General features: G+C 42.3%; 1 protein-coding gene and 1 long non-coding RNA gene across 6 annotated transcripts in view; one reads left to right on the top strand and one right to left on the bottom strand.

The window, feature by feature from the left end:
• Positions 1-7195, bottom strand: part of DPYD (dihydropyrimidine dehydrogenase) — a 347633-nt gene extending 340438 nt beyond the window's left edge. The window contains exon 1 of one of the 5 annotated variants that reach the window (XM_086842923.1): positions 7089-7195. Coding sequence is in view for 2 of the 5 variants with exons in the window: in XM_086842919.1 (XP_086699045.1) it covers positions 4475-4513 (39 nt within the window). In the remaining 3 variants the exon portion in view is untranslated. Of the gene's footprint in view, positions 1-3957; positions 4256-4474; positions 4632-5515; positions 5645-7088 lie in introns of those variants that run through there. The other 4 variants (XM_086842920.1, XM_086842919.1, XM_086842925.1 and 1 more) reach the window with 4 other exon arrangements.
• On the top strand, positions 5205-10828 carry LOC147651636 (uncharacterized). Its single transcript, XR_015274168.1, has 3 exons — positions 5205-5628; positions 7575-7721; positions 8069-10828. It is a non-coding gene; the product is annotated as an uncharacterized LOC147651636 (long non-coding RNA).
• The last annotated feature ends 7725 nt before the right edge of the window (positions 10829-18553 follow it).

Below are 18553 nucleotides of genomic sequence, written 5' to 3'. Positions count from 1 at the left end.
TTCAGTTATTTATTCACATAACCTTTGCCTAACAGTCTTGTGAGCCATGCTGACTTAGTAGTGTTCCCTACTATCTTGCTGGAGGTTTCCTGCTTTTTACAGTATTCTTTATTTTTCAATCCCTGTCCTTCTTCCCACTGTGAGCATGCCAAGCCTAGCTCTCAGACATACCTTTCTACCTGCAGTTTTTCTACTGTTCTTGTCCATTTGCATTGGGAGAAAAATAAATCAGACAAGTGAAACTTGCCTACCTTGCTGTCCCAGCCCATGGTTGCTAACAGCTACTAAGTATATCTCAGGGAATGACAAACTGCCACTGGCTATCAAACCTACTACTTAAAACACTATGGAATTTGCAGGCTGTACAACAATGCTTCTCAAAGCTTAGGAGCACTTCTCAAGTGACCCTTCCATGCAGCAGGAAGCATGGCACAAGGGACTCTGCTTCCCCTGACTGACTCTGGAACCAGCTGCAGCCCCGGAGTGCAGGTGTGCTGCCTGTACCATCAGCTCAAACAGCCATAACCTCATCCCACTTTCATTAGGGCTTTCAGACAGCAGTGTAGAACTTGCTGCTGAAGGAACTCAAAATCAACAAACATGCTGCCTGCTGAGTATTGAAGAACTCCTGGAGCCTCTTGTGCTCTCACTAAGGTCAGCAGCCAATGGGCACAGTCCGGCCCTTAAGAAACATTCCTCTGAACCCTGAAGTAACACCAAAGAAATACGCGGGTGAAATGTATAACTTCTAAAATAAAAATACGTGATTTAAGAGCCATTTATACTTTCTGAAGCTAAAGTAAGAGAATGCCACTATAACTATGTTATGCTATGTTCATTGCAAGTGAAAGTGATACATATTTACCCTGATAATTCTCAGACAATTCCCAATTGCAATTTCAGAGCATGGCTCTAGCCCTTCACACCTTTCATTTTATTCTCACAAGTCAAGCAACAGTGCTGGGGTGGAAACAGCTGTGACAGCACTCTAGGTAGCCAGCTGCTGGTCTAGCAGGGAATTACCCACTCATCAACACCCAATTCGCCTTTAAACATACACAGTCATGTAAGAATGACAACGCTGCTTCATGCTAAATTGTGTTGGGGGCTGGTTTTAATTGCTGAATGTTTCAGGTTTGTGACAGAGTTTTCAGTTTGTGACAGAGTGGCAAAGCATCTCGACTCTGCTGCGAAGAAGCCCTCACCAAGGAAGGGTGGGAGACCTACTTACACTTTTCCCCAGATGTAGTCTGGGTGGCAACGAGCTGCAAAGTATCCACTACCCAAACACCACCGAGTGAAAAGACCAGAGACTGCAGAGCAACACTGGAACGAAGACAAGAAAACGCAGCACCCAGAGAACAATGCTAAACAATGTCATTCGAGATTATATCTGACACTTAACCATTTTGCAATTCACTGATTTCTGAGTACTTGATTTTACAACTTCAAATCTTCAAAGAATCCTGAAGATTGCAAAAGATGTAATTATATATGGTTTATACACAATGATAGTCAGGAATTAGGTGAAACAAAAGAGAAGGCAAAAGAATGGAAGACTTTCTTTCCCAGAGTATCACTGGGAAGTTTACATGAAGCCTATAAACATTCTCTGGAGCTTAAATGTACATTTAGTGATTTCACATCACAAGTTAGAAAGGGAATGCTGCCCTCATAGTGTAGATTTCAAAAATTCTTGTAAAGATTGAGAGAGATAACAAACAAAAATCCAAGGCAAGTCCTTATACCAGAAATCCAGGGTAGGTACTTTCACTTTTAAACAAGCTTTCATTTTGCTTAGAGCATCAGTGTCCAAGGAATATTAGCAGCACACTTTGATAGTTGACTGTATTCAAAAAAAGGCAGTGTTTGGGATTTGTGGAATTGCCAGTAGTTGAGGGGAGAGAGTTGTTTTGTTTCAGTATTTTGGGTGTTATTTTTGTTTTAGTGTTCAAAAATAAAACTGAAGAAAAGCACATATTTAAATCACAACACGCCTAGTCTTCCACAATTTGGAAAGCAGATTTTAGGAAAACAACTATCTATGTAATTTATTCATCTTCTTTAGTTAGGTCCAGAGGCTGAAGCTGCTGGCTAAGCCAAGCAAGGGGCACAAGATTCCTCAGACACAGTTTCCCAGAATTTTTCTTTTGCAAAGTAACTTGGAGAACCATCAGTGATTTTAGCTATTTCTAGCACAGATTCTTGTCTCTTCTTTAACCAATGACATGTCTTTTTTCCAGCCTTAACTATTAAATACATTGTAAAGTAGCACCAGGACTTCAGAGATAATTTTTAGTATTTTATTCCATGAACTTGAATTTGAGATACTAACCATTGAGATAAGTTCCATTAAATCATTGGTTCAGTTTTTATACTGTAGCCAAGAAAGTGACCAAAACATTCAAGTTGTGCTGCCATTGTTCATGTTGATAGACTCCCTCACTCAACAAACAAATTACTGAGACTATTTATCTACAATGAAAGAATTAGCTAACACGCACTGTACCTACTTCAAAGACAAAGATAAAATACATTTTTTGAAAATGCAGTACTTCCTCCCCCCAAAAAATAAAGTCCTATGCAGGGAGGGAAAAAAAAAACCTGACCAACCAACAAAAGCCACACAGGGCTGCAATGCTGCAATTAGATTATCAGTAATTATTGATATATTCATCTGAGAGACAAACCATACAACAGCTAAATGTATTCAAACAGATGGGGGAAGGACAGTACATTTAGTTAGAAGGAGACTACGCTGGTTTTCTTGCTAGTTTAAATGACCGCTGAAAACAAAAATACAGGAAGATACCGACCAAAGTTTCTATCTGAAGCCTCAGAATAAAGCAAACACTAGACTTTTCAAAATCCATCAACTCATCTCCTAAAATATGTAGTACTGCATACTATTACCAACACAGGATCCTACCATAACAATGTTCTTTGAGTCTGTCATAAGTATCTAGAAATGCAAAACAATGCAATACAAGAAATGTTTTGCATTAAAAATTTACAGAAAGTACTCAAAAACCCGAACAACTAAAATCAAACCTTTGCCACAGAAAAATTAACTTTAACACTTGAAGAAAAATCCAAGATTGGCTGCTCTGAAAACACTGAGCTGGTAAAAGACAGTGCTGATTTCATACCACAGTGCCTCCCTAATTGCCAGGAAGACTTCTATGATAGTTCATTCTTCCTGTCCATTCCATGCTTCAGTTTTACCAGAGTATCTGTAAGACCATTACTGGACATTAGTCATGGTTTGAACAGCAGCTCAGCTAGGAAATGGACTGAACACAAAAACTCAATACAAGAACCAATGATAAAACTCAGTCAAAATCGACCTAGGGATGTCTTCAAGTGTGTATTTGTGTATTATGTCTGGGCCTCAATGAACTGCAATAGTTCAACCGAAACTTAATATTTTACACTCCAATGTATACCACAACAAAAAGTTGTGTCAGGCTAGAACGAGACTATCAACCACAACTTCTTTTATCGTTGCTTTTGTTTTACTAGACTCTTCATAAGGAGCTGAAGTTTCCAGCCAAATGTGAGGTCCTGTGAGAGGTGGGAAAATGCTACCTTGAAGTCCAACCTTGCAACCTGGCTAACACCAGCAGGAGCTCACCACGTGTGCCACTGTCACACTCCACCTCAGCTCCGCCTTCCCAAGGCCAGGTCCGGGCCCCACTTCCAGCACCCGCTACGACCTGCAGCAAGGAATGTCATGCAAAAACCTTAAGTGCCACAGGTGAGAAAGCCACTTGCAGCAAGGGTGCTACTCCTGCCCTCCTGTTCAACCTTCCATGCATCTGTTTTGGCCCGAGGAGACTGGGCGCAGTCCGTGAGCGCAGCCTGACCCACGGCGGGACAGCAATGAGCCGGGTCCCGGACAGCTCCGCTGGCCCGTAGGCACCTACGGGACTCAGCCCGAGGCCATCGCCCACGCACCTCAGACCGTCCAGGGCTCAGCAGGTCACGGCTCCCGAGCAGCCCTGCCCCTCAGGAACCCTGCCAGAGCCGGGAGCCCGACCTCGCCGGGAAGACGGGGCTCGGTCACACCCTGCCCTCGAGTTGGCCGGGGAGTGACAGAAGGCGGCGAGGAGAGGGGAGGCGCCGGGCGCCACCCCCTCACGCCCCTCGGCCGGGCGCCGGCCGCGCTCACCGCGGCCAACACGGGGGCAGGGGCACGGCTGGAGCGGTGCGTCCGGCGCTGCCTCGGCAGCCCCTACCCGCAAGGGCTGCGGCTGCCCGGGGGGCAGGACAGCCCCGGGGGCCGGTGCCGGGGCTGCCCGCGGCCAGCCGGCGCTGCACGGCACGGGGCGTCGGGACGAGGCTCCGGGCACCGCCGGCGGGCAGCGGCGAGGCACTTCCTAACGCCGCCAAACTTTACCGGGCGCCGGCGCCGCCGGGCACAGCCCCCTCCCCGCTAGCGACAGCCGCACGTCCCGGCAGGGCGAGTGGGTACCTCAATGTCCACCGGGTCCCGGCTCAGCACACGAGCCATGGTGTCCGCACCGCCTTCCCCCGGCTCCCCGCAGTCCCGGAGTGGAAGGGAGCGGAGAGCGGGAAGAGGCGGAGCCGGCAGCCCGGGCAGCAACGCCCAGGTGGGCGGGCGCCCCCCGCGCCGGGCCGGGGCCGCCCCGCCGGGCAGGGCAGGGCCGTGCCGGGGCCGGTGTCCCGCGGGTGGCAGCGCTGCTGGCCCCATCCCCGAGATGCGGCTCGGCAGCCGCGCTGCCCGGGGCTCCCCACACACCGCCCCGCCGGGAACGGCCCGGGGCCCGCACACACAGCCCCGCCGGGAACGGCCCGGGGCTCCCCACACACAGCCCCGCCGGGATCGGCCCGGGGCTCCCCACACACAGCCCCGCCGGGATCGGCCCGGGGCTCCCCACACACAGCCCCGCCGGGATCGGCCCGGGGCTCCCCACACACAGCCCCGCCGGGATCGGCCCGGGGCCCGCACACACAGCCCCGCCGGGAACGGCCCGGGGCTCCCCACACACCGCCCCGCCGGGAACGGCCCGGGGCCCGCACACACAGCCCCGCCGGGAACGGCCCGGGGCCCGCACACACAACCCCGCCGGGAACGGCCCGGGGCTCCCCACACACAGCCCCGCCGGGAACGGCCCGGGGCCCGCACACACAACCCCGCCGGGAACGGCCCGGGGCTCCCCACACACAGCCCCGCCGGGAACGGCCCGGGGCCCGCACACACAACCCCGCCGGGAACGGCCCGGGGCTCCCCACACACAGCCCCGCCGCTGCACTTCCGCACGGTCCCTGTGCCTCGCCCCAGGGCACAGCCGGCCTCCTGCGCCCCTGCCGCTCTCACTCCCTGGTCGTGGACGAGAAACTGTGTGGGGAGGGCAAACGTCACCCAGGCTGTGTTTATCCACTCATGACAATCCCACAAGAGCAGCCTGGACACCAGGGCTGCAGCCAGCTCTGCTGCGCTTGGGCTCACTCTCCTGCCCAGCAAAGAGCGGTGGACCCTTGCCAGGCTTACATCCTTCCGAGAAGTACCGGCCTGCGCCGTCCCTGAACCTTCACCCTTGTCCCCACAAGGACAGCGACCTCCCCCACCCACTTCGGAGGCTCCTCGCAGAAGCCATCCAGCAGGTGGGAGTGGTGCGCGAAGGTCAGGTCACTGCCTACCAAACACTGCAATTGGTTAACACTAGAAACACAGTATTTACTATATCACGGAAACAAACATTCCCACCGCAACAGGCCTAAAGAGACGGCAAGTATTCTCCATTTCGGGAAGCAGCAACAACACCCAAACCAAACAGCCAACCAAGCACTGTAACATCTGTTTCTACAGTGCGCTTTCATTTAGCCACATCTATGATTCCTCAAAGTAAGAGCACTTTTGTCCCCATTTCACAAGGATAGAGGAGTTTAATCTTTGATTTCTTCCAACGTGCATGTCAGGCAACTTCTTGGGTTCTTCCTCCCCTTCTTAAAACATACTGCAGATCTGCTCTTCATTCTCTTTACGATATTCATTTTATCCAGTTAGCTTTTGTAATGCTCTCTTTAGTACAGCATAAAATATATATATATATATATACGCACATATATATATACATATATATATATAAAGGGCTTCCCACTCCTATTTACTTTACAAAAAGCCTGGAATGCTGCAAGTAGCTTCTGGACACTAGCAACCCTTTGGGTACAGTAGAGAATCATTTTGCCTTTTCCTTTCACATCTCCAGAAATAATGCCTCTCACAGCATGGAAATTTTTCTTTACCTTGTAATTATTTTATTTCTTTCCCTCTCTGTAAATGAGCAGTTTAGAGATGCCTAGTGGAGGAGGGTTTTTTCCCCTTGTAAGATGTGAAGAAATAAGGTTGTGGTCTTTTGTGTCTCAAGTGAGAGCTGTATTTTCTCAAGTCTCTGCTTCAGCACTATTGCATAACAATTCTTGCTGATTACAATCACCCTTGTAAAGCAGCTGAAGTGTTGGCAGGAAAATCAGAAGCAGGATCTCCTTCACTGCTAGTACTTATTTCTAGCAAATCCAAGAGCCTTTGGTTCATTTCACTAATACTGACATTGCTGAGCAGCTCAGTGGTGTGATGCTAGCTAGGGAGTTTTCTAGTTGTGCTTGCTCCTGACCTAAAGCACCGTATTATCTATGCAAGTACATTAGGTGCAAGTCATTTTCACAAGCAATATTTCCATGTACATGAAATAAACTGCTTCATGACCAACCACTTCGAGTTTGCCTCCATTTGTTCTAAATAGAAGAGACTAGCAGCAGGCACTGCACTCTCCATTATACACATCTTCTGTTTTGTTCTGCAAATTATAAATTTTTGGTTAGCCGCATGTAATCTAGCAATTCAGATCAACCTGACAGCTTTAGGATTTTTGACCAGTGAAACCAATAAATAGTGACACCAATTAGATTTCATGGAAGTTGAAATTTTTCCTACAAAAGAAGCAAAACTTACTCTGTCAATACATGCAAGTCAGAGAAAGAGATTCTGAGACCTAACCATACTCTGCTTTAACTCACAGCTCCTCTTTTTTCTGTTCCCATGCTTCTGCTGAGAATCAACTTACTGTCTTTAAAGCATGGCAATGAGCCAGTCTGTATCAGCCTGCTGCTGTTTGCCAGCTTTCCCCAGCAGTTTGGGAGAGCTGGCCTTCCCCTGGGACATATGAACCCTGAATTCTCAGCTGTAGTAAATAGTGCTTTTATCAGCACTGAGCATGTTTACAGCTGAACTTTGTTTCAGGAAAGAAACGGACAAATAGAGGGAGACACAAAAAACAGGCATCAGAATACAAGTATTTAATATTTTCTAAAGTAGCAGTTATAATAAGAGGTGTTACACAGCCCAGATATAGTTTGGGTTTTATTCATTAAGTGCTATGCCTCTGATTTTAATTTTTTTCTCCTGCCAGTAGGATTTTTAAAGCAACAGAGACAGAGCAGGGATACTAAAGACTTAACTTTCGCTTCTGACACAAAATGCTGTTGAGGCTTGGTTGAGTTATAGGCTTTTGAAAAATTGCCATTAACCTTTTGTTCCTGGTACTGTTCAGGTAAAATTTGCTCACATGCCAAAGAAATAATTGCATGTGAACTTTCTCAGAAGAGCTCCAGGCACTCACTGGTACCAGAGCAGCTACAGCCTCATGCTGGGAATGGTTGTCTCTCTGGGAGGGCAAAGGAGGGCAGGACAGCAGACGGTGAGAAAAGCCATGTCCTTCAATTTCAAACGGTTCCAGGAACACAACCTGCAATCTATCTAAAAGGATCCTCCTCCAGCCATTGCAGTAGTTAATATCTATGTTTAAAGGGTAAACTGTAAACTCCAAAAGTTCAGCATTCAAATTCTGGCAGTGATGTATTAGGGAGCCTAGAGATCCAAGTAAGGATGTGTGGTACACGCGGCTCCCCACGTTTTCATCAAAACTTCCCCTCATTCTTGTCAGTTCAAGTACTAGAGAGACAGACATTCCAGACTTTAATTTGCTGTGTAGTTGTACCTTGAACTCAGTGGGCACTCTCTAATCCCATATCATTTTTATTCCAGGATCAGATTCCTCACCCATTGCACGTGATGAAGAGTGATGGTTACAGTCTCACTGCTAGCATCTCCCAACATCTGAATGCCTGATTTAGCTATCCAGATTAGTCATTATACTTAAGCAAGTTCACCTGTCAAATTCATAGGGTTTGGGAAAGGCTGAAGTGAACTCAAATTGCTCTTTTATGTTCTTACTACTTATGACAGTGCAAAGATTCGTCTTTCAGTTGTTCGCTGCTTCTGCCCTCTTAATTTCGCTCAACCAAATTCAAAGCAAAGGTGATATATCCAGTATGCACAGTCTAAGAGAAATGGGATTAGCAAGAAAGTGCCACAAAGAATACAAGCTGCTTCTGAAGGCTCATAACAGTTTCTCAGATTTTTTTTTTTTATTTTTTCCCCTTACACTAAGAGTCATAGTTGCAGTGGTGATGGCTTTTACAGGACAAGGTAAATCGCTGTTAAAGCTGAAAGTAGTGCTGCTGATTCTAGTGTCAGGTTCATCAACATGAGATTTGTGTTGAACATCTTCAATGTATTTGTGTCAAGGAGGAAACAAGTGTATACACATGAAAAAGCTGAAGTATGAAAGGGAGAGGTTGTACTGTACTGTTTCTGAAAAGTGCATAAGTGAAAAGCCATAGAGTGATTGTGCCATCATTTGTCCTCCCCCATAGTAATCCAATATAGAAGGACTTGAATTCAAGACTTAATTTAGGGAAGCTTGTTCTGACTACCTCTCTCAAACAGCAGCACTGATATTGCAGTATGTAATTAAAACTTTGTGCATTTATTCACCAATTTAGGGAAAATGCTCAACTTAAAACATTCATAGCAGTGAAGATGTGCACTGCCTTTCTAACCTGCTTGTTTGTGACTGGATTCACTCTTCAGTGCTCTTCAGAGAAGGCAGCTACACAGGGTCACCCAGGATATGGCACAGTGCAGGAGTACCAATGCTCTTTAGGTGTGAGATACACATAATTACAAATTCTGTTTAGGAGGTAGCTCTGACCATTAGTCAGACATAGCCTTTGGGCATGAAACTGTAAAGCACCAATAGATAAGTAACAAAATGACCACCATGTGGTCCCAAATGCATTTAAAACTACAAATGAGCTGTTCTTTAGTGAGTCCACTAATTTATTCCAGCCATCTGTATCAGTGTAAACAAAAGCTTATCTCCTAAAGTGCTTAATAATTTTTAAGATATAGCAAGGACCATAAGTTTCAATATGATCATCTTGGGGGAAAAAAATTAAGAAAAATGAACCCACATATTTTCACACCACAAAGATCTTGTGATAACTACTATCATGCAATTCAAGAAATACTAAAAAGTAAAACTTGTTCCTGGCATGACATACTTATTCCTATTTAAATTCCACCAAATGTTTCATTAGGATATTTTAGGGGATGGAAAAATCTGGCCATTTTTCCTCCCTCCAGTCTCCAGTGATGACATCTATAGACAAATTCTATATTTATTACTAAGCCTGAGAATTGCTAAATTGATGTACTGGGTTTGTACTGCTCTGAGACTCTTTCTCTGTATGTGCCCAAATTTATTTTCAGGGTCTTAATAGTCTTCTCATATTGCTGGACCTTAGCTAAATGAATAGTCAAGAAATCTGAGTGTTTATAAGCTAAAAAGTGTGCACATTTAGCACAACTGGATACAAGCAATTACAGAGCTCGGATTAATATGGGATTTTGGACCACTAAGCATAAGAGAAAGAAAGCTGTAAGTACTTTATAGGAAGAGTATGTTTGGCTTAATTTTAGAGATTCTGAGCAGCCACTCAGTTACATCCAACAAAATTATAATTTTTTAAGAAAACTAAAATCCATTATAATATTTTTAAATTTTGAAATCCCTTATTGCCTCTGTTGCCACAATCTCATAGTTGTTGTGGTGGAAGGGGTGTCACATTCATCTTTCAGCTCCAAGTGTTAGAAGCAGAGGGTGTTGCCTTCCAGACATATGCATTTCTAGGATGAGGAGAAAAGTAAGTTCTATTTTGAAGGAATAGACAATTTGCATCAAGGCCCAGTACAGGGTATTATTTGCATCTTCTACATTCCTTGTGGCAGCAAGTTTCTGACAAGGGTGATGCCTGTCCTTTGAGTGAGACCTGGTTTGGAGCCATTTCATTGTGCAGCAGTGGAGTAGGAAAAATCATACTGGGCTCACATACAAGTCTTGTAGATATCAACTGGCTGGATGCTGTGTTAACCAACCTTCCAGTCCTCCCTCCCCTGGAAGAAAAGGTGCCCAAGTCTCCAAGAAGTCAGACTGCCAAGCTGTTATAGAATGGGTTCACTACATACCTAATTTCTAGCAGCAGCAAGTATTTCTTCATTCAGGTAAATGTTAGAAATAGTGAATTACTCTTTAGCTTATAATCACAAAAAATTAATTACTTCTGTGCTTGCAATTCTAAAGGGAAGCATGCAATAAGATCAGAGGAAGATCAGCTTCCAATATGGACAGACACCACCGATATATTCACTGAACTATTGACATGAATTCATCCTATCATCAACAGGAGATTTATTTATATTAAGGGATTATGTAGTTTTGTTGCTTTTCAGAGATACTAACATGGTATAAACCAGCCTCCTGAATTATTTACAAAATACTACTAGTTTTTAACTATTGGTCTCTATAGTTGCAACATAACTCATTTCAACTTTGATAGCTTTCCAAATGCCTCATAAAACAAGCATTTGACAAACAAAATGGTTACCGTTCCCTTTTTTAAATTACTATTTTTTAAAGAAAAACTGCCACCAGAATAACATCCTTGAAATGAACTTTGTGTTGTATCATTCTAAAATTAGTAGTTCAAAAAGGAACAAAGAGGTTATGTTTTTCTAAGAGAAATACAGTAACTGATAGTAATTCAATGTCCTTATAAAAAAAAACAGGTAGTCCTTTGTTTCTGCAATACATCCTTTTCTCTCATGGCTGAAATCCCATCCTGGGAAAATGACTGGGGACCCTGTGGACAGGTAACTGGGGTGGGGGTACAGTTAGAGGGAACTGAGGACTTATATTAGCATCTTAACAGGAGTTATAACAGTAGGGAAATCATATGGTAAATCACACTTGCTGCTCCCTGGATGGAAAGTGACTGGCATGACTTGAAACCTGTTCCAGGATGATTCTCCATCACCTCCTAACAGGGATGGAATGGAGGATGAGGCAGAGATGAGATGCCATGGCCAGGCTCTATGGTTCAGGGAGGGGAACTCAATGGTGCTTTTGAGCTGATGAACCACATACCACCTGTCAGCCAGGGGAGATAGGGGAAGATGTCCCACTGCTGAGCCAGCAACTGTGGTGAAATCCCTCTGCTTAGATGAACTTGCATCATTAAAGCCTAATAATAATAATAAAGCTCCCCTCCATCCCAAAGTTCCCCACCTCCAAGGTGGGACCACCCCTCACTGGACATGCACTCTGTATTCTTTTTGACTGTATCTTGAAAAGGGAAATAAGAGAATTTGTCACCAATCAGTAGGAAAGGTATGTTACTGACTAGTCACTTGAGCACCTAAACACAAAGAAATGGTATAAAAGTAAGTCAAGAATGGGGAAGAAGTTAGGGGAGACTCCATTACAACTGCTGGGATCAGTCAACAGGCTGAACCAGTCTTCTCCCCCATAGAATGCCTATTGGTTAAGAATCATATTCTGTGCATTCTGAACATTTTATTCCTCCAAGTATATTTTTGCATTCAGACACTATCATCAACACCCTTCTAACCTTAACCTGTCACAGTTTTATATTAATAGTGCTATTCTGTAAATTGTTAGTGTGAATCCTTTGTGGGCACTGGCAGTTGCTGGCAGCAGGTCACATGCCCAAATGAAGGGAAAGACCTGAGGGGTCTCCCTTACACTGCTGCTGTTTCCCTAGGTCAGTTGAACCACCCTCTGGTCCAGCAGGACTGCTCAGCAAAGGACCCCCCAAATGTGCCACTGACAGACTGGTCAGGCATGAGGGTCTCAGCTTTCCTGGGGCACTGATAGACAAATTAAACACTAAGAATCAAGTAAATCTCCCCACGACTACGGGTTGAGAAAGGACCATCCCCTTTTCACGTGATGCCAGCCTTACTTGGTAATGCCATTGACTGACAGCAGCAGTTTCAGGATAGGTTAGTACCTTTAATAACACCTCCAACTATGCACTGTGACCAAACAAAAAAAAAAATCTGCCAGTCATTGCAAAATCTATTATTAAAGCACTACTGAGAGCACTACAAATGAAAAACCATAGCAAATGATAGGAGCTGTATGCTAGTCTCATCATAAGTCAGCTTGGTAGGCAGGTTCACCAGAGAAGTCCTAGTTTTAACAGAAATGGCAAAACAAAAATAAAGAGGCAGTGCATCATTTCTTGCTTAGAAATGATGATAAATACATTAGATTAGTTGTTCAGCCGTGCTAAAACACATAATAGTTTTATATTCTTAGACACCTTCCCATTTAGGTATTATAGTACACAAAAATCAACATTTTCTCTTTCCATGTTGACTTCAATACATACTGGATTGCCATTAAAACAGCAAAGCTTTCCTCCCTCCACCGGTGTTGTACGTAAACATTAACAGGACTCTGCACATTTTTAACTGCACTCTTTACATTCCTGCAGGTTGCTTCCTACAGAGTCCCTGTGTGGAAAAGACTCATTTTCACTGTCCAGTAACTTCAGCAGTTGTGGCCATACACACAGTGAAATATATTGCTCCTCTTGCAAGATTTAAACACAATTAAAAAACTATATATTGAAAATTATTTTCTAATAGAGGCTATTGTCTTATACAGGTCTTTACAGTGTTCAGTACAACAAACCTCAATTAAAACTTAAATTTTATAATAGTATTTATCAGCCATCAACAATAACAGACACAAGTAATTTACATGAATGCTTTGTTTAAGCCAAGAAATTAAATATTGCTGAAGAAAAATGTTACATATTGCTTTACATTTAATAAAAATTTGCTGTAAAGTAACATAGTACTTGAATGTTATATATTGCTTTACATTTAATAAAAAATTGCTGTAAAGTAACATAGTACTTGGGATGAAAATTAAATAGAAGCCTCCAAAGCACTAACCAGTGCATCTTTTGCTCTCTAGCTTCTGTCACATAGGGCAAAGGAAACAAACACTTAACCAGGTTTTCCACGGGAGAGTTCAAGAAAATCTCTTCCCTACCTTACTATATAGATGACTTTTACCCAGGACCTTTACATTGCACTGAAGAAAGCAAATTCCCACTTATAATCTCAGAAGTAGCTGTAGCCCCCAACTGCTGGTGTAAGATCATGTGTAAAGACTATCCACAACCTCAGCTGTTGACGGGAGAACTGATGCTCAAATAACATAAACGACTTGTGGTACCTCCCTGTGTCCTTGCCGAACTACTAGGCTGATAGCAAGATGGCAAGCCAGTCATCTGTCTTGGACTGCTTTGAGTGAGTTCCTGAAGCTATTTCTGAACCAGTGAAATAGGCTAACTTTACAATCAGCAGCAGTTATTGCCTTCTTAGCAAGGTCAAAGTGAATAGAAAAAATTAATTCCTAGCCAAGGTCCCTGCAAAATATGGGCAAGACATTAATTCACTGCCATCCTAGCCTAAGGTAGCAATTGTCAATAGGACAAACAGTCTGCATCATCATTTTCTCTCTAATTTAATCAAGGTCATATTAGATCACTACATCAAATCAAGCAGAATCAATTTGATTTAAAAAGAATCTGAGCTAAACCAGATTTCTTTTGGAAATTAACCCTTTATAACAAACATTATCCATCAATATACGGCATCTTATTTCCACTGAAAATTACTACTGCTATAGAACACATATCGTGATTTTTTTTAAAAAAACCTTCCCCCACCAAATAAAATAAGATTACATTGTCTAATACCATGCCTAAATTTGTTTGTTTCTTTACTGTGTATTGCATATAAGTCTCACGCTGCAAAACAACAATTTTCACAGAAACTGAAAGATACGTCTGACAAAAAAAGTACTGTATTATGCTGGGTGTCATTTACCTCACACAAATTTAGCTTTTAATAAAAGAAAAAATAAACAAATCATGGATCTGTGGAATTGCCCCCTTCTTACACAAATGAATAAAAGGTTTTATGCCCTTTTGCCTATTTTTCCCTTCTGGTTGATTCTTTTTGTTGAGGTTTTGTTCATGTTTTTTAAAATTATATCCCGTAGAGCTCCTTCTAAAAATTCAAACCAATTATCACTTTAATTGCAGTAGGTACATATCCAAGATTTTAACTGCACAATAATCTATTGTAATGGCAACTGTTAGCTATGCTGCATTCCACCTTCCTGCAGAATGCTTAGGTGGATTACTGCCGTAACAGCCAGCTAGGAAAGTGTGATCTCTACCTGGCTGGGCCACAGATATAGCCCTTTTAGCCCACACAGCAAATTCCTGCTTCAAGCATTCAAAAAATTTGAAAGACCCTCCCGTATGTCTTTTAACACCTACATCAGTGACTTCTATAGCCAAAGCATTTTTTTTAAGCTTGTCAAATACTGACAATGAGATCATATACATATGCATACTTGTAATTTCATGTTTATTGCGGAGAGAACCTATATCATTGTCACTGGGTATTTGTTTTAAGCCTGAAAGGAGCAGAATACTATAGGATTTAAAGAGCCTTTTTATTTTTTAATTTTTTTTCTCAATCACAGAAGAAATTAATCATAATCCTACAAGCAAAGGTATTGTAAATACCGAAATCAACACAGCCTGGCTGAGGAGCTCCCACACACAGAGCCAGAGCTGCAGTTGAACCCCGTTGTAACAGCCTGGCTGGCCCATCTGTTTGGTGTATGCTTGTTTATTACTCTCCCATCGTATCCTCAAACTGCCAGCTCTGAGTTTGGGCTATGTGCTTTGCAAGTACATCGCAGCCATTTAAAGATAAGCTCCCCCCTGCTCCCACTAAAGCCATGGTAACGCAAGTTTCCTCGGATCTGATTTTGCTGTGCTTGAGCAATGTGTCACCAAACAAGTACTACTCACTACAGACGCAGTTGTGGTCTTGCGAGGGACAAGTCATGGCATCAGCAGGATGGATTTGGAAGGAGGCAGACTGCAGCAGAGAGAGACACACCTGCTTTTGTTTCTTCCAGTAAGAATGTTTTTCCTTTTAAGTGTGTTCCTCTATCTCATACTACTAGCACAGAAAGAAATTAAGAGAAGTAGACTAGAAACACTTATGACTAAGTGTGACCTCAGAGTGTTTTGAAATAGGAAGAATGCATTTAGGATTTATGTGCCGAAAGTTCTTTACAGATCTATGAATTTTGGTAAGCTGTATTGTAGGGTTTATTTTTCCTTTTAAAGTAGAAATAAAACACTCAACAAAACTCAAAATGCATAGAATCCCTTTGGTAAGAACACATTTGGTTGGAGGAGAACACAGTTTGCCATTTAGAATTGCTATGACCTAATTTATTTTTTAATATAAAATTTAGGACTCTTATCTATGGATGGTGACTTTTAATTTCAAAATCAATTATGGGGGGTGTTTTATCTATCAGCTATAAGATGTTGTATCTTAGCACCAAGATATTGTAATGAAACACTACTTTAAGATATAAAGATTTTTAAATCACTTTAAATATGAATTTGTAATTTCCTTTTGCCCATGAATGAAGGGAATTTAGCTCTTTTCAAAGCATATCTGCTACAGCAGAATGTCTGTCTAGGTGTTTGATGATAATTAGCAAGAAAATTAGTCTGCTAGAAATATTATTCATCAAAATACCATTGAGTCCTAGGGAGATTGCAAACCCCTGTTGGAAAGTTTCTCAGAGACAGGCTACTTGGTTGCATCAGGTTTAAATCACATGAAGAACTGATTAAAGTCTTTCTCAATTAACTATTGCAAACTTAAAACGTAAACCAGACCTTTCATGGCCCATTTTAAGGGAACATCTAGGTCCAGATTCTCAACTCTGTTAGGGCTGTTTTACTATGCCACAGCAGCCTAGAGGCTGCCAACCAAGCTTATGGTTGCTCTATTCTTCCATATCAAAGAGTAAAGAAAAGTACTCAAAATATGAATCTGTTTGGGCCAAGCTTTAGTACATAACATTTCAATTCCTACTTGAGTAAATGAGCATCTGAAGTTTCTATAATACAGATACCACTTCTGTCATCAATATGCGCACCACAGTAGAGTTTGCAGTTTTTTATTCATGACTTTTTTGAAGTGCCCCAAGCATACCCCTGGGGCTGCATATGCTTCTTTAGTCTAAGCTTTTGCTTTTAATATACCTTTGCCCTGTATTTTTATCCCCTCGCCTTCTCTCCATTCTACCACCTGTTCTTCATTCTCTTTGCTCACTTGCCCATGTTCCATGTGGAACTTCTGCTTTTAACTCTGTCATAGAACCAGGAGCCCTTTGTTTTCTTACTCCTCTGTGATGAACTGTTTATCTTTGAGTAGAAAGTCAAGCTAGTTTTTGTTAACTTTCAAGCAGAGTATAGCTGCTTTTTGCAGTATTTATTTTAGCAAATAATGTGTCTGCAGGACACAAAGCTGACTTTTAAACCAAAGTAAATCTTAGGATGTTAAGGAGAACAATCACCTTCTGTCTGATTGATCCTGAGTCTTAAGGGATAGAATGCATCTGCTATAAATTAGAATTATTCTGCTGCTTAGAGAAAAACCACAGGACTGGAAAATTAAAAAAAAAAAAAAAAAAGGAAACCAAAACTCAAAACCAAGCAGTCTTCCCATAAAGATGCTTTGACCATAATGAAATTTTTCAAACACAATGCAAGATACAAATGGGTTCTTTACACCCTGCATATTTCAGGTGGCTTCACAATTTCCAGGTAAACATGGACAAAAAGAAATATGCTAGTAGTGGAAAATGTTTTTTCTTTCCCCACTTCGGTGGGTAAGCATTTCCTATCAAGTTACTCTAATCTGTGTTGCATTTTATGTCCCATCAGCTTGACTCCTACATCAGGGCCTGAAGTTCATACAGTGTAATCTGCAATAAACTTCTTTTGCTCCATAGGGAACTATAATAATAGGTGCTAAACTGTTGCTAAAAGCACAGGAATTTGGGCATCTGTAGGACTTTCTTCCTTACGATTAGCATGCCTTGACACGATCCTTATTGTTGAAAAGGAGTAAACTAGTCTTTTCTTTAGTAAAAAGGGTAATGAAAAAGCTAAATTGCTTAGGATGTGAAATTAAGCAGCTCAAAAGTCTGCCTGTCTCTGACAAACTCAGTGCAAATCAATTGTATTTTAGAGCTTGACCCAATATTGGTAGGAAAAACCAAAAAAATAAAGTCAAAAGGCAGATTCATCAAAGTGACTTTCAGACATAAATTGTAATAGTTATCAGTTAAAAAGGAGAAAAACTTTGACAACAGGAATAGGCATGAAAGGATAACATTTGATAGCAGAGCTGGTGACATTTTCTAGTTTCTCAAAAGATATAACAGTGTAAATATGAGTGAAGTGAGGAGGAAACATTTTTTTCTATGACCTGTGTATTATGTACAGCATAAACAAACTATTACTATACTCTAAGCAAAGGTATCAGGAAAGATGAAAAAAAGTGAAATCCCAAACTCTTTAAATCAGCTGCAAAACATACCTCTAGAATGAAATTCACTAAAGTGGTAAGATTTCAGCAAAAACCAAAGATTAAAGGGTTCCTCCCCTCACACCAGAAAAAGCCTTTCATCCACCACGGACCCATTTCTGCTCACCTTGAGCTTCATAAGCTTTTTATGCCTGCTAGGCACAAATTGATTTCGTTGAGAGCAGGTGACTTAAATTAGCAAATTTAGTTCCAATTCATGACTAAATATGGAAGGGCCTATCAGAGGCAGTGACTGTTTTGTGTTTGTTGTAATCCCCCCTCACCAGGGGCATAGTAGGTGGGAAATTTCCTTCTTTTTGTAATATGAGAGTTATAGAGGAGGATAAGACTCTTGTGCTTTCCCCTTACAGTCTGCCCCTTGCTCAAAAGGGCCCTGCTCCACAACTTTCATGCAGTGAGTGTAGAATAGAGCAGCTCCATATTCCCGACTCACCACCTCCAAAGTGTGTGTAGGCAGCATTAGGATAGATCCATGTGATTGTGTGAGCCAGGTGAACTCTGAACATCTGCTTTTTGGTGCATTATTCCCAAACTCTGCCCACAGAACCAGTGGGATAATGTGGATCACAGTATTGCTCTATGGTTGTACAAAGATGTAGCACCCATTGATTCTTCCTGCATTTTCTTATGATCTTCATACTCATCACTCTTCAAATTACATGATATAATGGGACCCGTTGTAATCTACTTTCTCTTTTATGTCTGTTTTTACACTCTATAAACAATGTTTGAGAGCCTCTGTTTGCCTTCTTAATAACATAATAAAGAAAACTAAAGTGTGAAATGTTTTTTTAACAACAGCAAGAA

Source organism: Cyanistes caeruleus, chromosome 9 (genome assembly GCF_971803275.1).
Source record: "Cyanistes caeruleus chromosome 9, bCyaCae1.hap1.1, whole genome shotgun sequence".
Lineage (NCBI taxonomy): Eukaryota > Metazoa > Chordata > Aves > Passeriformes > Paridae > Cyanistes > Cyanistes caeruleus.
The sequence above is the reverse complement of the archived record's forward strand: the minus strand, read 5'-3'. Positions and strand labels throughout refer to the sequence as shown.